The sequence below is a fragment of the Strongylocentrotus purpuratus genome, unplaced genomic scaffold, assembly GCF_000002235.5.
Source record: "Strongylocentrotus purpuratus isolate Spur 01 unplaced genomic scaffold, Spur_5.0 spur5_scaffold_5, whole genome shotgun sequence".
NCBI classification, from domain to species: domain Eukaryota; kingdom Metazoa; phylum Echinodermata; class Echinoidea; order Camarodonta; family Strongylocentrotidae; genus Strongylocentrotus; species Strongylocentrotus purpuratus.
The window spans coordinates 9520520-9538896 of record NW_022145611.1 but is presented as its reverse complement, the minus strand read 5'-3'; the positions used below and the strand labels follow the sequence as shown (position 1 = coordinate 9538896).

At 37.3% G+C, this 18377-nt stretch overlaps 1 protein-coding gene across 3 annotated transcripts in view; it reads left to right on the top strand.

Annotated features, from left to right (window-relative positions):
- Positions 1 to 3826: 3826 nt before the first annotated feature.
- LOC579264 (estrogen-related receptor gamma) overlaps positions 3827 to 18377 on the top strand; it is a 30503-nt gene continuing 15952 nt past the window's right edge. Inside the window, exons 1-3 of one of the 3 annotated variants that reach the window (XM_030998684.1) lie at positions 3827 to 3867; positions 16879 to 17013; positions 17433 to 17691. In XM_030998684.1, the coding sequence (XP_030854544.1) occupies positions 16942 to 17013; positions 17433 to 17691 (331 nt within the window). In that variant the 5' untranslated portion in view covers positions 3827 to 3867; positions 16879 to 16941. Of the gene's footprint in view, positions 3868 to 9426; positions 9532 to 14082; positions 14102 to 16878; positions 17014 to 17432; positions 17692 to 18377 lie in introns of those variants that run through there. The other 2 variants (XM_030998685.1, XM_030998686.1) reach the window with 2 other exon arrangements.

Here is an 18377-nt window from a genome sequence, read left to right as displayed (position 1 = left end):
TTTTAGAGCAGCTATGTCTATGTTGGTTTAAAATCCTAGTGCAGTTGTTATTACAGGATGCAGGTCATGAGGCCTACAGTTAAGTATACATATTTTAGTTTGATTAGAGTTGGTAGTCTCCAACAAACAAACATTTATGTGGCATGCTGATCAGTAGTATCATCAAGTTCTAGGTAGGCCTAATGGTGGTGAGTTGCTACAACTAGTGCCATGACAATCAGTACAGGCTGTTGAACATTGGAGGCCATATACTTCCGGCACGTGCATTTCTTGGCTGCACAATCTTTCTTGTATCCACATTTGATGACCTTAAGGTGTTATGCGGATGCTGGTGTTTTATCAGTTTTTATTGGAAAGATACATCCCATCCATGACCTGCCAACTCAGTTTCCCGATGTCAGGCTGTCTGCCATTCCTTTCCATTATAATATCTGATAGTACACACGCAGACTGTGGAAATTTCCTGCTGCTGAAGTTGGTTGCAAAGTCTTTGCTTCTAAGGTAGACGAGATTGGTGATACCTTTACGCAATTTTCTATTGAGTCACTACCATACAGGCATACAAGTGCCTTCTCTCCAGTTGGAATAATGGCCTCCTTCAGGTATGATGCCGGCTGACTAAATGCCATGGCAAGCTCACAGAAGTCGTCATTCTTCATGATTTTCTTCACTGCTACGCCTTTCCCTAGTCCAAATATGCGAAACGTTGTGTCGCAGTCCAGAAGCACACAACAAAGAGAAAGTAGTCACACACACTACCTCCTAGAGTTTCCTTCAGCTGTTTGATATTCCATGTTCGGTTCTTCTTGTAGTTGCCTTAATTTGGCTCAGGTGCAAAAAAAGAAGTCCTTTGCATTCAGATCAGCGTAGAAGATCAGCAAGATGAGAAGGTTTGTGTCATCATCGACAAGAACTGTTGCTTTAAACTTCTGTTGCATCACAATTAATTCCAGGATCTGCTCTTCCTCAATTGCTACATGACAATGAAGATCAGGAAGATGTTGTCCGTTAATTAGTAGTTGTTCAAGAGAGAACTTAAGTGGGCTGCTCTGCGAAATTAGCTACTCCACATGGAGTACCTGGGTGCTGAACAACCTCTGGAAATCCCTATAGTGATCACTATAGGAGCTTCCGGAGGTTGTTTGTACTCGTTGCAGATGTACATTATACAAGTCTGGTATCAGCATGGTATTTAGAGCAGCATCAACGAGTAAATGGCCCCGCACATGCAGCTCTAGAAATCGCCTTTCCACCCAGCATATAGGGCATACACTATACTTCAAGAAGTTCATGGGGTCCTGAGCCCGTCATCAAATGCCCTGCAGAACGATCTGCTTCAAGTCACTGTCACTTGGCTGGCTCCTGATTATTGTGAGTGCGTTCCACCATAGCAGCTTATCAAATGTCAAAACGATTGTATAGTATTATACCGTTTAGCATATTGGGTACAAGCAAAACGCAGAGTGTAGTAAACACATGCAGGATGGATCACTAAGACTCATGTCAATCATGGGGAGAAACAAAGAAGATGACTGATCAGGGTACTTGCCGTTGCTTTTATTATCTGTATCGTTCCGGACCTTTGAAGGCCTTGGGGACCGCAGTAGTAAAGATGTCTTCAACAACACGTTGGATCTTCTGGTCCCCGATTCATAATCGGCTGGTAAACCAGAGGTTGTACAGTTGTAGATGCCTTTAAGTATTCAATGTTGATACGTCCAACAATAGCATTAAGTCCTCAGCGGATACCGTTTATCTAGATAAACGGTACAGGCTTACAGTACTTTATCCCTGGCTTTAGGTAGCAATGTGCCCATCTGTGGAAAGTACCTGATCCATCAGGACTGTCGATATTATTTGCAAGATACTGAATGCACTCTTGAGAAATTGCCGCACTTCTTTCATATTTCTTAACCACCGGATAAGAGCATTAGAATCATTGCGAGATGAGAATTGATGATGCATTTGTAATCCAAGCTGAAGAGGAGCAAGGAGAACCATTGGACGTATTGCGTGCATTGTGGCTTGCCCAATAGATGCCAGCATCACAATCTACCTTTTGGCCAACAAACATGTTCCTCAATAGCAGTTGCAGGGAATCTGTGAGAAATGCAGGTAAACGCGTCACTTGTAATTTTCTTTTAATAACTTGACGTCATTCTTTATACGGTGAGGCAGCATGTCTTGATGATCCTCTCTTTCTCCTGCTTTGGTGTGTTGTTCTTTGGCTGCTTGTGGAATTCATACAGAATAGCAAGCTGTGCTATGAAATGTAACTACATCATGCTTTCCTTTCAGTTCAGTTATACAATCCTCTCACCGAAGTGTCCCTGTATTTTCATTTTCATGTATACCCCACTGTCGGCATCAAGATCTGTATCCAGAAAATACTCTTGCATCTTAGTAACAAAATCAACTTCTGTTGTTTGTTCCTCATCATTTTCCTCAAGGGACTTAACTGCTTTTAGTTTAGGTCGGCCAGTTTTAGCCTTTTTGGAAGTGCTTGTGCTCACAGAGTATACCATTGGTATTTGTTTTTTGTTAGTTTTAAAGTTCACCATGCATAGTTTATGGTATACTGCATCAACTGCGGGAAGATCATTGACATGCGCAAGTCTTCCAGACATATTTTGCGACCAAGTATCATTTCTTTTAATGCATATTTCTACTACAACTACAGTAATAGCACAACCAGTACCACAGCAACAACTAACGCCCCCTTCCTATTGATGTAACTAGGCTCAGGTGTAGGCTTGCCTTTTGTAGAACTGCATATATCGGCGATCAAGAAAGGTGTACATTCTAAGGCGTCATGAATTACAGGCTTATTTTGACCTCTGAATGACCTTAGAGGAAAGGGGGGGGGGGGGGGGGGTGTCGTGACAAAATTTGATTAGTTATTGTGCCTTAGTTGATTCTGATATCTTAATTACAAAAATGTAATGTATTCTGCACATTATAAGCTTTCCATTGCTATTATAATGAAACTATTATTGGGTGTTCTACTTTAAAGTTTTGCAATGAATGACTATGAATAAGGCATCATGGATATCACATAATAAAAGCTTACGGGTCTAACTTAGTTGAATATTTGACAAAAAAAGTGACTTGAGAGTACAAATACCGCAGTAATATGGACAATTGTACTGTGATGAGCCATTAGTATACAATGTATGCTTCTATTTGTCAGATCTCTAAAATTAAGTAAACTGTTGCACTGAGAACAACTTCTAATTCCAATGACCATGAGGATACAGGTTGTACCCCTAATAGCCCTACCAACAGCTCTTGTGTTTGTACGGATACTCATAAGGGCCAGTTTTTCTGAATATTTTTATTTTAGTTTTTTTTCAATATAATAAAATGACATGATATTTGTCTAGTGCATAATGAAATAACATCATCTGCTGAGGTGATAAATTGAGCATAAATTACATTTTGGATTGTGTGGGTGTGGGTGTGTGGGGGATTTCTTTCAGATGTGTGATGTACCTGTAGTATATGGGTATTTTAGTTGATACAAAATGTACAGCAGATCACTTTTCCTACTCCTTTAGTGCCACATCAGCCTATAAAAGCTGACAAATATGATAAAATATATGTGAAAATCCTCGAAATAGCGGCCATATTGGATTTATGCAAATTAGGGACACTTCCACTACTTGGATTTTTTTGGACTTTTAGTATGTCATTTTAGGGACCTTACTAAAATGCGTTGCAGTGGAAAATATTTTATTGCAATTTGTTTGACGTTTACCTAAAAAAAGACACAATATTCCTAGCCTAATAATGTATCAAACAAGTGGGGGCGCTATAACTAAACAATTTCAGAATTATCCAACTAGAAAACTGTCTGGTGCGGTAAACGTAAGTAGCTTTAGAGTCTTGTTCTTACATGAAAATATGTTTTTAAATATCCTAGCTTTACCTTGATTCTTTAATAGTTTGATGATATAAAAGTGAGATAGACATGATTTTAATATATGACGATTGACTAATCGTTTTAACAAGACGGACTTGTAAACAACGTTGTTGGAAGTCTCGAATGGGTAGTTGCGTATACTGCGTGTGTTGTAGTGAGTTGAGTTGGCCTGCGCGGCTGGGACGTGTTTTGGCCAGTGTGGCACCAAGCGTGCGGGAGTTGAGAAGGCGATTGCTGTGCATGTAATGTTAGGCCTACGTTTTTTGCAAAACAGTGCTAATCTACCATGTCTACATGTAATTTTGTTGATGTTCCATTAAAAACATGCATGTGTATTGTTCCTCCATTATTACTGTTCTCTATTTTTTTGCCTCCATGTCGTTAGATATGTTTTATGAGAGTCTAGATTGTAATTTAGAAAATTGTTTAATTTTGAACACTTGGCCTTTGGCTTTCCTTTTGCGAGTTGCGACAAGTATTCCACATTTTAATGGTGGTTTGGCTTGACAACTTTTGATTCAAAGTCCTGTTTTGAAGTGTTTTTTTTGGTCAATGTCTTAGTTGTAAAATATCTTTGTACCAGACCAGTTATCTGTATTTCTTCCATGCCCGAAGTGGGGCTGTTTGAGAAATAAAATGAACCTTTCAAACCTTTCAAACCTAGACGAGTGTTCGGAAAATTTGAAGAAGTTTGCAATCAATATTCCATAAATCTTCGGCCGGCTGGCAGAAGGGCATTAGGGTGCGAGCGACACAAAAACTACTTGTCGAAATTATTCACACTTAAAGATTTGTTTCATATTTAAACTCCTTTTCGTCCCGAAAGTTGGTTTAAAACTTAAATGACTAATAGAAATGTTATAGTAGAACACGGCCTCAATATTTTCTGGTAATAAGTCAGTTTTATAAAAGTATGAGGCGATTTAGTGCCCTTCTGCCAGCCAGGCGACGAAATTTTCTACGACTCAAGTTGGACAATATTATAAAGAACTTGATGGCTCAGTGGTAGAGCAGTGGTCTTGTGACTGGAAATTCCCGCGTTTGAAACCAAGTACATGTAGTTGCACTAGTCTAGTGCCCTTTGGTAGGGCATTAACCCTCATTACCAAGTAAGTCCCTAGGAGAGGACTTAAAGCCGTCAGACCCCTCGTTGCTTACATATGCCGAGGCATATTACCTATGTATGCTTTGAATGTTTTCTTAGCATTCAGGTAAAACAAACCATCGAAGTGATCGAACGATCAAACAAAAGGACAAATATACATGATGGTAATAGTGCTATTTGATGAATATTTTTTGTTAAATCTGAAGGCAAAAGAGAAGGCACCAACCCACTGTTCCCCCATCATATCCATGTTTGTTGCTTAATCATATTGGAATTTTTTTTTTTTTTTTTTTTTTTTTTTTTTTTACTTATTAATGATTTAATTCATCCATGTGTTTTTTTACCTTGTTATATTTTTTGTTATGCATTTTATATTGTTAACTGACTTGTTTAGTCTTCGGACTTTTTAATCAGTACTTGAATAAAACCAAATATCTATCTATCTATCTAATTGCGTAGGTTGACTTCTGAAAGCAGGTTGAGATGCCTCTAGAGTTTAGAGTCTAGAGTAGACGCTATAGAGTACCGAAGCTGTGACGTCATAAATATCTATTTTTAGAATTTCTCATTTTTTTCTTCATTTTCCGAAAGAGCATCATAAATAATGTCCAAATGTCAAAAACCAATTTATTATGTTGAGTATTGGCTGAGATATGACCATCTGAATAAATATATGCCCTATAGGAACTCAGTGTTTTATGCTCTGGTTCCTATTCGGACATTATTTTTGATGCTCTTTCAGAAAATGAAGAAAAAAATTGAGAAATTCTAAAAATAGATTTTTGATGACCTCATACTTCACCACTCTATCCAGATCTTGGTTTATCATTATAAAAGGTACATCGGTTATTCCATAAAATTGGGACAAAAAAATATGATATTGTCCATGGAACGTAGGTATGAGATCTTCTACTACACATGATTCCAAGACCACTTGTTTCACAGACCCCATGACGTCATTGATTTTGGAGTGCACTTCTGCCTCCTCAGTGGCACTCTAGATCAGCCTATATCGAAACTGCTTGTGATATATCAAATATACAGGTCGTACATCTGAAGTAAGTGTAGGTAATATATGATCATGATCAAACGACAATAATAATAATAATTATATTTGCCTATATAGCGCTTAACATTTACTTTATCAGAAGTCTCTAAGCGCTTTACAATAATGCAGCATGGCTTTAGCAGTGCAGCTGTTACGCGCGCTGCGTTTCAAGGAATAAATTCCTACCAGGAATAGTCATAATATATGTGCTGCAACTTGTGGTAGCTGTCTAATCACCATTAAAGCAACTGTACCAAATATTTCTTCAATGAGTGACAACAAAAGAAAAGAACAGGGACCAGTATATTGCACTGTGGTATTACATTTTCATGCTGCATGTATAACCTCTGATAGTTTTATGGCTGATCTATTGCAATCTACCCTGATGATTCTCCCTAATTCCATGGCCTTAATCTTAGTTGTGTTGAACCTTGGAACAGGGTTAGCAGATTGGACCACACGTTGCACCATGTTTGCTGAAGATATGGCCCTCGGCGGCTGTAACTGAACGAGTCTACATGTACATTGTACATGAATTTGTCATCAAGCTTGGATCATGGGAAGTTCTATTACTTTATTGCCTTCTTTTGGATATTAATGATGAGTACCAGCAAAGTAGTACTAAGCATACTATTCTTTCTATTCTCCCGCCCACACTCGTATCCCATTTCCCCATATTAAATGTGCACAAATGTTGCAGTGTATTTCTCACTTATAAAAGTACAGGTAGTACCTTGCACTAATGATATCTGAATTTTGAAGGACAATTGATACAGTCATAGTGAACATATACATGCACATGATAAACTGAACAAATGCATGTTGTTTGGTTATGTAATACACCTGTATCCCAGTTTATTCCAGAATTGGTGGTTTACACCCAGTAATAAAGAATTGTTATTGAAAACTTAATGAAAAGCCTGGTTGATTTTCAAGGTCAGAATCAAACTACAGTTAACTCTCCTTAACTTGAAATTGCATAAGTCGAATTACTTTACTACAATTAAATTTGCTTATTCAAAATATTACTTGACCAAATTTTGTTTTATTACGATTCAGCAATCATTGTTTAAACGATTGTCTATGAAAGATGATTTCATTGCTGCCATAGTTTTAGAGACATGATAATTTTTATTTGGTAATGGAATGATTTCATCATTTTTTTCCAATCCATATTTTTAATTTTGATGTGCTTGCGAAATATCAAAACCTTTTGTACACTTACCAAGTTTTGTTATTTTTAAGTACCCGTATATGAAGAAAAAAAATCAGTTATCCCGATTTATTTTCTTGAGAATGTGACATAGTAAAGCTTACATATAAGTATTCGACAAAGGCCCTAATTCAACCAGTCCACCTTTTATTCTCGAATTACATTTTTCTTCAAAGCATCAAATTTACAAGGGGTACTGTGTATGAATAATTAATTTGTTAACTATATGTAAATCATATGCAAATCATATGCAATTTGGCATTATTGCAGCGAATCTTGATTCTTTTAATAAACCATGAAATTAAATGAAAATATGAAATGTCATTGTCACAAGATCTAGCAGCTTTCAGTATGATCACTCTCAAAGACAACCAGCTTCAGTCAATGGCTATTTAATCTTATCAAACTTTTTGGTTTTGTGATGTTATATTTCTGATTGGCAAATACAAATATTGATAACACTATTTTTGTATGTCATCCAGCTACATGTACCAGTGATTTACATTGTAGCTGTAATTAGAGCAGATTCATCGCAATCCCAGGCTGAGCCAGGCTGACCTTGGTCTCTAGGTGATCGATGTTTAGTCATGCCCACCCCTCACCCACCGGTCATCCTGTGGGAAGTGCATTCAATTAAAGATGAGGTTTTAATGGTTGTGAACTTGTGAGTAGGAATCCAGTACAAGAATGTGAGTTGTAAGGGTCAATGGTGAATGGCTAGTTATACAAATGTTGTTGATTTTCAGTACGACATGTACCTTCAGGGGGGGGGGGGGGGAGGGGGGGGTAGGGTGAAGGGTTGGATGAAGAGACGCATCAACTCCAGTGTTACAAACTACATTGTATCTCATCACTTAGAGCGAGTTGGCTGTCATTAGAGGCTACATACAGTGAAGCCTCGGACTTATCCTGGGGGTGGGTGCACACGAGCCCCCACAGTTCAACTCTGGTCCTTAGGACTGTGAATAGGCCTACACCATTTTCGTAACATTATCAAATTGAATGCATACATCTTTGCAATGTGCCATGCTACAAATTATTTCATTAACGTGTTACAAATGATTGTATATGCCAGTTGAATTGCATACATTAATTGGTGCTAGGTCAGACAAACATTATTGCTTGACCTACCTGACAACATGGAATGTATGCAATTTGCATTCTGACTATTGAAATACAATGAAACAGGAGAATGAACTAATAACTGAACATAGATTTGTGCATTTAATTTGATAACTTTACAAAAATGGCCTATTGGACAATGAATGTGTTGGCTCTTACTATTATTGGGATGTTCCTCTTTCGTTCCATTTTGATGTTCATGTATGTGCAAATGTTAAAATTTCTTCATGTTGCACACTTGCAACTTTTCAAGATGTGGAGATAAAATTCACATACCGGGTACTTGAAAGGTAGTCTGAGGGCGCGTTCATGCTTGATTTTGACGGCCAGAATCAGGCATCTGTTACGCGTTTAGTTTAAAACACGATTGCGTTCATGCTCACTTTTCGCCGATCGTAAACTCACAAAAAGATGCGTTTACAATTTGTAAACGCTTTTAAATGGGGTCAACGCACTGACCTCTAGTGGGTCTACGTAGCATGCGCACACAGGTTTGCGAATCCAGCTGAAGGCCACCCAAGGAGAATTGCCTGGAGAAGTGAGCATGAACAATGCACCGTGGAACTGCGATTACGATGAGCGTTTACGATGAGCGTTACAAATCGCTCATTCTGCCTTCAAAATCAAGCATGAACGCGCCCTAACTCACCACACATAAATACTGATGTTAATTATAGGCTTGCATTTATGCATAAATATATAGTTGACATGGAGTTGTCAGTTGAATTGTCAAGCATGCGCTATGATGTATACAGGATGTGAAACTCTTGATATAATGAATTTCTCCTTGGTTAAAATAAAAAAAAGTGTCATCATTAATTGTTTCTATACACATACATTTGTATACACATGACAGATAAGAGTGCTGAATTCATTGCTTATAATGACAAGGCCTAAACCACAAGTGAGGTTTATCATAGATCTGAATTTGAAAGGACTTTCTATTCATAGCTCCTTTTAAGTTGTTTACCTTACTTTGATACACTTTTTTGTGGTATTTGTTCAAGTAGCTTTCCTTTTGTAACACTTTCACTATAATTTTAGGCTTACCGGTAGCTCATGATTCATTCATTAGAAAAGGACGACAGTGAGTTTGTGCTACTTTTAATGGCCTACATAAGGTATGTAATGTTCTAGCTTTTCCCTGTTTGTGTACAATTTCATGTATGTTTATGTAAAGAATTATGGGAGTGAATTTTGTTGTGTTAATCGTTATGAAGTTATTTCGTCAAATGGGAGATGTGAGACTTGACAAAAATTGCCATTTCTTTAACATGGGAGGCTAGAATATCAAAGGAATGTTGAAAAGATGAGTGCCTAAAGCATTTAGCACAATTAAGGCAAGTTCAGAATTGATGTGGTAAACCGCCACAAAAAACCCAGTCGCATTAAAAACAAAACGTGTATAATTGAACAAGGCTTTGATGTTTAACTTGCAAAAAGGCACTTCTGCATTTGTTAACATTTTGAAATGTGAAGATTGTATTCCTCTCTTTGTGATGATTTTTTGTTGTTGAACAAAACAAAATAGAGATCTAATCAACTTCGAATTATTTGTGGAGTTTTGTTTTTATGTACTATTTAAAATAGTGACTACATTGAACCGAGAATCTGAACTGAAAGTTTAAATAGAAGAGTTTACAGGGGTCATGTAAACATGTGTTGAACAAAACAAAATAGAGATCTCATCAACTTCGAATTATTTGTGGAGTTTTGTTTTTATGTACTATTTAAAATAGTGACTACATTGAACCGAGAATCTGAACTGAAAGTTCAAATAGAAGAGTTTACAGGGGTCATGTAAACATGTGCACCCCTAGATGCAATCACAATAGGACTAGAATAATTTCCTAGGGAAAGGGTGTGCACCCTCCAATGAAAACAAAACAAACGTTGCTTACGAATTGTCACAATTGAACTTTCATGTAAATAATGTAACAATCATTCAATGTATTCAAATCCATTGAGATCAAATGTGATAAAAGTAAAGAAATGGGTATCTTTTGGGTTAAAAGCCTATTTACTGTGTAATAGAGCATAATGATTGAGCTAGGTATGATCACAATTTCGCCAATATCAAAATGAAAGCCAAACAAACGCTGGATTAGTTTAATAGATGTAGGCGATTACAATTGAACTTCGATAATCTAACAAATGTACAATGTACATTAGTTATTTTATTACCAGTATGTAAAGATTATATTCTGATAGATGGACAGAAGTGTGCGCTCTATAAGTTTACACTATTATTATTAAGTTGTCGTTTAGACTCTCAGATGTCCATCTGGCTAAAAACTGGTGTACAAGCTGGTGCCATAGATTAATTACACAGGATAGATACTGATCACAATTCAGCCAAAACTAAAATGAAAGCAAAACAAAAACTGCATTAGTTTAATAGGTGTATAAAACTGAGTTTAAATGATCTAACTTACATTCATGTCATTTACATTACTTAAAAAAAAGAAAGATCAAGTTTTGATGAATATAAAGAAAAGGGCATCTTATGCCTAGATAATCTCCTGTCTAATACTATATACTGTGCAGTATTCATGTAATAACTTGATTGTTGAGTTGCCTGATCACAATTCAGCCAACATGAAAACGAAAGAAAAACAGAAGCTGCATATAAAGTTAGGTGTATCCCACTGAGCTTAGATCATTGAACACACATACGATTTACATTACATGTTATTATTCCATAAAGATCATTTTCTGATTAAAGTAAGCATATAGTGTTTTTTTGATGCCCAGACGCCGTCCCGCATAAAAGTTGAGTTTATATATCATTGAATGACGCACGATCACATTTCAGCCAATAGGATACACGCTTCATTACCCATACATTTTTATAATCCCTGTCATATTTTTACATTGTAAATTCCAAATATATTTTTATGCAGAAATTGTCTACCATAATCAATAATTTACAAGATAGCATTGTGATACTGCCCCCTGAATACTTTTACAAAAGTTCCAGTGCTGAACTTGGCCTTTAACTTGCCTTTATACTTGGACATTGTATGCTATTCTGTTCTTCATCCTTCCATATTTATTATGTATTCAACCATTCATACTTTTGACCTCATAAATGTGACTATAATGCTAGCACAAATATTTGTAGTAAATAGGACGTGTGCTCTTCAATCAGAAGTTATGTTATTTAATATTTTTCTTTGTGCTTTTAAAAATACATTTATCTGGAGTAGGTGGATTTTCTGTTGATATTGTATTCATCATAAAATTATGAAATGTTATATTTCTCTGTCTCTCTCTTTCTCTTAACCTCTCTCTCTCTCTCTCTCTCTTTCTCTCTCTCTCTCTCTTTCTCTTCCTCTTCCCCTCTCTCTCTCGCTCTTCCTCTCCTCCACTCTCGCCCTCTCTCTCTCTCCCTCTCCCCTCCCTCTCCCCTTCTACCCTCTCCTCTCTCTTCCTCTCTCTCTCTCTCTCTCTCTTCCCCTCTCCCTTCCCCTCTCCCTCTCCCTCCCCCTCTCTCTCTCTCTCTCCCCTTCTACCTTCTCCTCTCTCTTTCTCTCTAAGCCTGCACGTCCTTCCCTCATTTAAATTTGGACTAAATATTTGCGTTTGAATAAGTATATACATATGTACTGATGGTCAAAGTACAGGATTGTTTTTTTTTGACAGAAGGAAAGTTGGACTGGGTGGGAAAATATGAAAAGGCAGTACCGTATTTGTTTATTTCATCTCAAGAGCAGATCTAACAGTAGCATCCAACAATGTAGTGGAAAGAAAAGTTTGCAAACAGTTTTTTACTTTAACTGAGTCACTCTTTTAAAATACATCTGTTGAAAGATATTTGTGAGGCAATTCCACATGAAAGAAATAGATATTACATTTCAGTAACCGTCAGACTATACAGGTCATGCCAGCAGACTGACAGCCCATGAGATTGACCTCCTACAAGACCTACAGCCTTTTCACACACAGCTAAAATTCATCATATCTAGAGATGATTAGTATAAACGTGTTTAACTCAACAGTTTTAAACATGTTTATAGAAAAATTTTCCCAGTGTGAACATCGTTTATACGATGTTGGGATAGATACGAAGTCGCGATCCATACGCCCCTAAAAGCAGGCTGCAGATACGAAGTTCGTATCTAGAGAGCTTGAAATTTTGTGTGTGAAAGGTTATTCGTGTTTAAACGTGTTTCAGACGTGTTTAAACTGGATGGAGCATGTGCTTTGATTGATATGACATGACCTTCAATGCGCAATGGCACTACTGCGCATTTTACGAGCAGTAGTTAATCATGAAACGATTAACGATCCCACCGAAATTTCTGTGTGTGAAAGGCTTGTGATTAGTTTAAACACGTTTCAAACACGTTTATACTAATCATGTTTATAGAATTTTAGCTGTGTGTGAAAAGGCTGCTATAAAAACAAGAAAAGTTTGCAAACAGTTTCTCATTTGAACTTTCTCATTTGAACTGAATCACTTTTTAAAAATCCAATTGTTGAGAGATATAAGGCCATTCTACACAAACGAAAAAAAGACTATATTTCAGCAAATGTAACATTATATAGCTGATGCCAGCAGACTGTCAGCCCTTGAGACCGACCACCTATGAGACCCAAAAAACAAGAAATGCATAAGAAAATATAGACAACAAGACAGTTGAAAAAGGTCGACAAGACCGAAAAAACAAAGAATACATCAGGGAAGATAGAATAATGTCGGTCTTGTAGGCCGTTGGTCAAGTTAAAACCCTCTGTAAAGTGGCTAGCAGGCCCATGAGACCGTTAACATTGGACATCAGTTGCATGGGTAATCAGACGTGTGAACCCTCAGAAAAGTTGTATGAAGGTCTTCAATACAGACATTTGTGGTTTAGTAAATTGTTGGTCTTGTAAATTGTCGGTCTGGAAGGCTGTAGTCGGATTTTACTGCTCAGTTTGCAGGATCCAGTGCATTTTACAATATTGAAAATTATCATCTTTCTAATTTCCTGGAATATCAGTGATCACTTGCCATTTGAATTATCGGATGAAACATGTCAACATTCATGTATGTACTGTAATTCTGTATTCGATGTTACACAAACATTTCCGAAGCTGTATAGTCATGTTCATTGGACCAAAAGTGTCCTGCTGATACAGTTGCTTCTTGGATAGTGGCAGCAGTTTTTACAGGTTCTAATCCCTCCTTGTTCAGAGATTTGATTTTATATCTCTTATCATTCATATGCTGATCATGTAGGTGATATCAAAAGCTCTATAAGAAAATCTCTTCCCTGAATTTTATTTATTATTGTGATATATTTTTACACATATAGTTAATAGGGTTAATATTTAGATTCCAGTGAGTTCACAGTATTGACCTTCATTACACTTATTCATGTGACCCATTTCAATTCTAATTCTGAGTAAATGTCAACATTGACTTTTTTGGCAAATCTCCAGGGCCGTCAAATAATAGGCAATGTAGATATGGGTTCCAACAGGCATTATATGATTAGGATTAGGATTCATGTATATGTTCATGACATAGTGAACACAGTAAAAAGGAGAGAGAGAAACAACAGAGCTGTTTGGTCTACTGGTATACAGTGTAGCCTTCTTTCTTGCTTTTCTGATAGCATCAGCTTCCGGCATATACTTCACATGTTTTATACCATCAGGAGTGTTTAACCTGTTTTCATTCAGATCCAGATGTTCATGTTCAGGGTATGTTGTGAAGCTATTGATTTATTTGGTTCATTTGCAGTCAAGCAGATTTGCATTTGACAAATTACCGCAAAAAGCACCCAGCTTGATTAAATGATTTCATGTGTATAGTGTGCTGTACACTGTAGGTGGTACTACTTTTGACAGTAAAATGTATGCATGCGATATATAAACATGGAAATTTACTTTTTTTTGGTAACATGTGTTTCTAAGCACCCTTTAGTGTTTGATAGGCATTGACATAATTGATGTAGCATCGGGTGTTGTTCTTGTTTTTGTGCCACCACCACTGAATGTGGTGCTGGAGGCATTTTCGGTTTGTCCGTCCGTCCGTCCATCCATCCATCTGTCCTGCTTTTCGTTACCGTGATAACTCCAGAACCATTGAACTAATATTTACCAAACTTGGATCAAGTACCCATATGTCTTAGGGTACGTACAGCATGGGGCTCTTGTTTCAGGTTAAAAAATGGGGGTCCAGACTCCAGAGTTACAATTTTAGGGCCCATATGCATAGGATTCTTTTGTAGTGTCGACTGATCCAAGTCCTGCTAATATATTGTACGATTTTTAGGGTAAACTATTAAAAAGGAGGTAGGATTTTGAAGAGGTTAGTAGTCGCTACAGGGAAGAAGTCCCAAAGTCAGGTTGGAAGGTATTTGTGAACAGGATCATATTGTTCATTCTTCACATAGGAGCCTGGAAGTCGAGAAAGTTTTTGCTACTTGATGAAAGGAGGAGGAGACGGTCACATGCGTCTTGCTGCACTCATTTTTGTATTTACATTGGCATGGGTTTGTGTGTTTACCTTTTTTTTTGAGAGAGTGCCTGGAGCTCTGTGTGTTTTGAAAGGAGACTCTTTTGATGACATTTTGCACTATTTGCTATTTTGTTGTGAGATATGAAAGAGAGAAGGAAAGAGAGAGAGGAAGAGACAGAGGGGGATGAGAGAGATAGAAAGAGAGGGAGAGAGAGAAAGAAAGGATTATTGGATATAGTGTTAGAGGTAGAGAAAGAGAGCGTGTGGGTGTGGGAGAGAGAAACATACAGCAAGGTTACATGTATGAGTGTATGGTATGCATTTAAAGATAAACTTGAGTTCTGGTAAAAAAAAAGAAAATGAATTCTCACAGAATCTAACGAAACTTGCACTGAATGTTCAAGATTACAAATAAATGTCATGTGCCAAACAATTTTGGAAGAAAATGTATACTGGCTGAGTAATGAGCATAGAAAGATAAGGAAATCAGGGTAGTACTAGCCCCGACACCATGTGTGTTGTCCCATATACATGTTTCTGTGTAAGTGATTGTTACTTTACCAAGACTCTGCCAAATTTATGATGATTTTGATGACTCCAGAACCTTGCATTACACACCATTACTTACATGCTATATGATCAAATTTTCTGATCCATTCCACACCTTTTCTTTCACAATGCAATCGCATTACCAGAACTCAAGTTTATCTTTAACTTTGCAAATATAAAACTGATTTTGTAGATGTAGGCCATAAGTTATCTCTTTCACCTATATTATTATTTGACTGTGTTCTTTGTAATCTACCTTTATAACCTCTGTGATATTTAGATGTGAAACAATGATTACTTAGGAGATCCCTACTGATATGTACAGTGTAGTTTTGTATTGCCCCCTCTCTTGCCTTCTCTTTCTCTCTCTCTCTCTCTCTCTCTCTCTCTCTCTCTCCCTCTCTCTCTCTCTCTCTTTCTCCCTCTCTCTCTCTCTCTCTCTCTCTCTCTTTCTCTCACTCTATCCCCTCTCGGGCTCTCATTCTCTTTTTCTTTTCTCTCCCTCTTTCTCTCTATCTCTCTTTATCTGTTGCTCAATGGTGACACTGATTGGAATTATCAACGCGTGTAATCTCTGTGTAATTACTCCCAGGATCTGGCCTTGGTTGCTCTTGTGTGTTCAATCCAATCTTTTCTGATATGCCCTTTGGTCAACGCACCAAGCAATCAATATATGTATAAGGACAACTGAAGCTATGCTAGTATCAATCAATTTTGCATTTACCGGTACTGTACCTTGCAGATTAGTGGATTAATCGTTCTCACTTTATGCCAATTTTCTTGAGGGTAATGTTACAAATGGGCAATAAATGTGAACGGTGCATGTATGTACAGGGATAACTGCAACAATGCATGTGTCATTTAATGCACTATGATAGCACTGAATGTTTAAATCTACTGTTTTTAATGCATTTTTATATGAAACATTGTGAGCCAATTATTGTTAGTCTTTGGACTTTATATTTGGTATATTTGTAATAAAACCGAAATTGAATTGAAATGAAAAAAGCATATAAGATCAGTGGATTTCTGCTGCCTTTCTTTAATAGCTGTGATGTTACTACAAATGTGACTGAAATATATGTATGTACAAGAACGATTGTTTTGACGCTTGTATCATTGACTTCACCGTGTAATTGAATTTGACTATATCTTGCAGATAAGTTAAATGATCCTTCTCACTATCTGCTGTATTTCTTGATTTTGATGTTGCTCTGATAATATCTGTGACGATATATGTATGTACAGGATCACCTCACCTACATGTGTACTTGAATCATTTAATTAACTATGTTTTGAATGTTACTGTATCTTGCAGATAAATGAAGCAATCATTCTCACTTTCTGCGAACTTTCTTGACTGTGATGTTACGAACAGGGCAGTATACATGTAAAGGCATATAAACGACTGTATCAATATTTGTATCATTTAATTGACCATGTATTTGAATTTTACTGTACCTTGCAGATAAATGAAGCAATCATTCTCACTTCGTGCGACCTTTCTTGACTGTAATGGAACGATGTAGCCATGGCTTCTTCAGACGAAGGTGACTCATCCGCACCGCCAACACCAAACTATGCCCAGCTATCGGGCTATTCGGTAAGTGGGCTTTAGGTGGCTGCTCAAACACAGTATTAAAGGGGACCGTGAGCCTAGAATAGAACTTAAACAGAGCAAGAAAAATTCTGAAAAAAAGTGAAAAATATTAAACATCTCATATCTTGACTAGTGAATGTATCACTAAAAAATACACAGGTGTGAAGAATGATTTATCTCTGAAAAGATTCAAAGCTGGTCTAAAAGACTTTAAAGATTTCTGGTAGCAAAAGAAAATAGTAACAAGAACAACAGTGAAAGCAACAACAAATGCCTTTGAAAATTTGAGGAATCTCTTTTTTTTCCAGCAAACCTTGAAGAATGTTTGTTGTGTTTAGTTTGTTTAGTTTCCCTGCCAAATTTCAATACTCACCCTCAGAAAACTGATGTAATCAAATCATTTAACTTTGAAACATCCACAGTCTCCCGTCCATACTGCTGTGAAGGCCGAGTACGATGGTAGCCCCGGCTGCAGCAGTGACAGCGTCTGCTCTCCCGAGCCCAACGGCTCCCTCTTGAACGGCATCCAGAACGCTCTCCTTGACGAGGCAGCCAAGGCCGACGGGGACCAGGGCGCCAACCCTAGACTGTGTGCCGTATGCTCGGACCTGGCGTCCGGGTACCACTATGGCATCGCGTCCTGCGAGGCTTGTAAGGCCTTCTTCAAGAGAACAATTCAAGGTGTGTACCTCTGACCTCTGACCTCTGGAAGTTTCCAGGGTTGGTGGGGCAGGATATTGTGGTGCATCTTGAAATTTGAGAATGCTAGCTCAAGGAGGAAGCACTCTGGAAAGTTTGGAAAAGTTTGGAAAAGTGTCACATCAAATGGGATGCTATGAAACCCATGATATTTTGGGATATGAAAGTCTTTCAAATTGAAGGCCTTTAACACTGATGACCTTTTTTGTATCAGTTGTGATACAAGTATTTTGATGTTATTGTTTTGGTGCACAAGAATATCGCTATTCTGAACCACTTGCAAAATTTGCAAAAGTTTCAAGCTTACAAAAGTTTCTGGTTTTAGAGCAATTTTAATTGTAATTTTAATTGATTCATTGAAAATTTTGGAAAAATACATGCATCCATATATTACTAAGGTTTCCTTAGTGCTGGTTATGACAAATCCCAGTTAAAGGCTAACTCAGATATGACAAGGAAAATCGCTGCAAAAGACCACCACATTTAAAAAAAACCCTGTACATTGATGGCAACTGCGCACAGCAAAGGTCCTACAGGTGTTTTTTAAACTCTGTGTTATGAGATACAGAAATGTGAAGTACGCTGCTTTATAATACAGTTAATCTTTAAAAATGCTGCGGTTTAATGCCTTGTATCTGAACGGCTTAGAGTAGATCTATTGCTAGGTT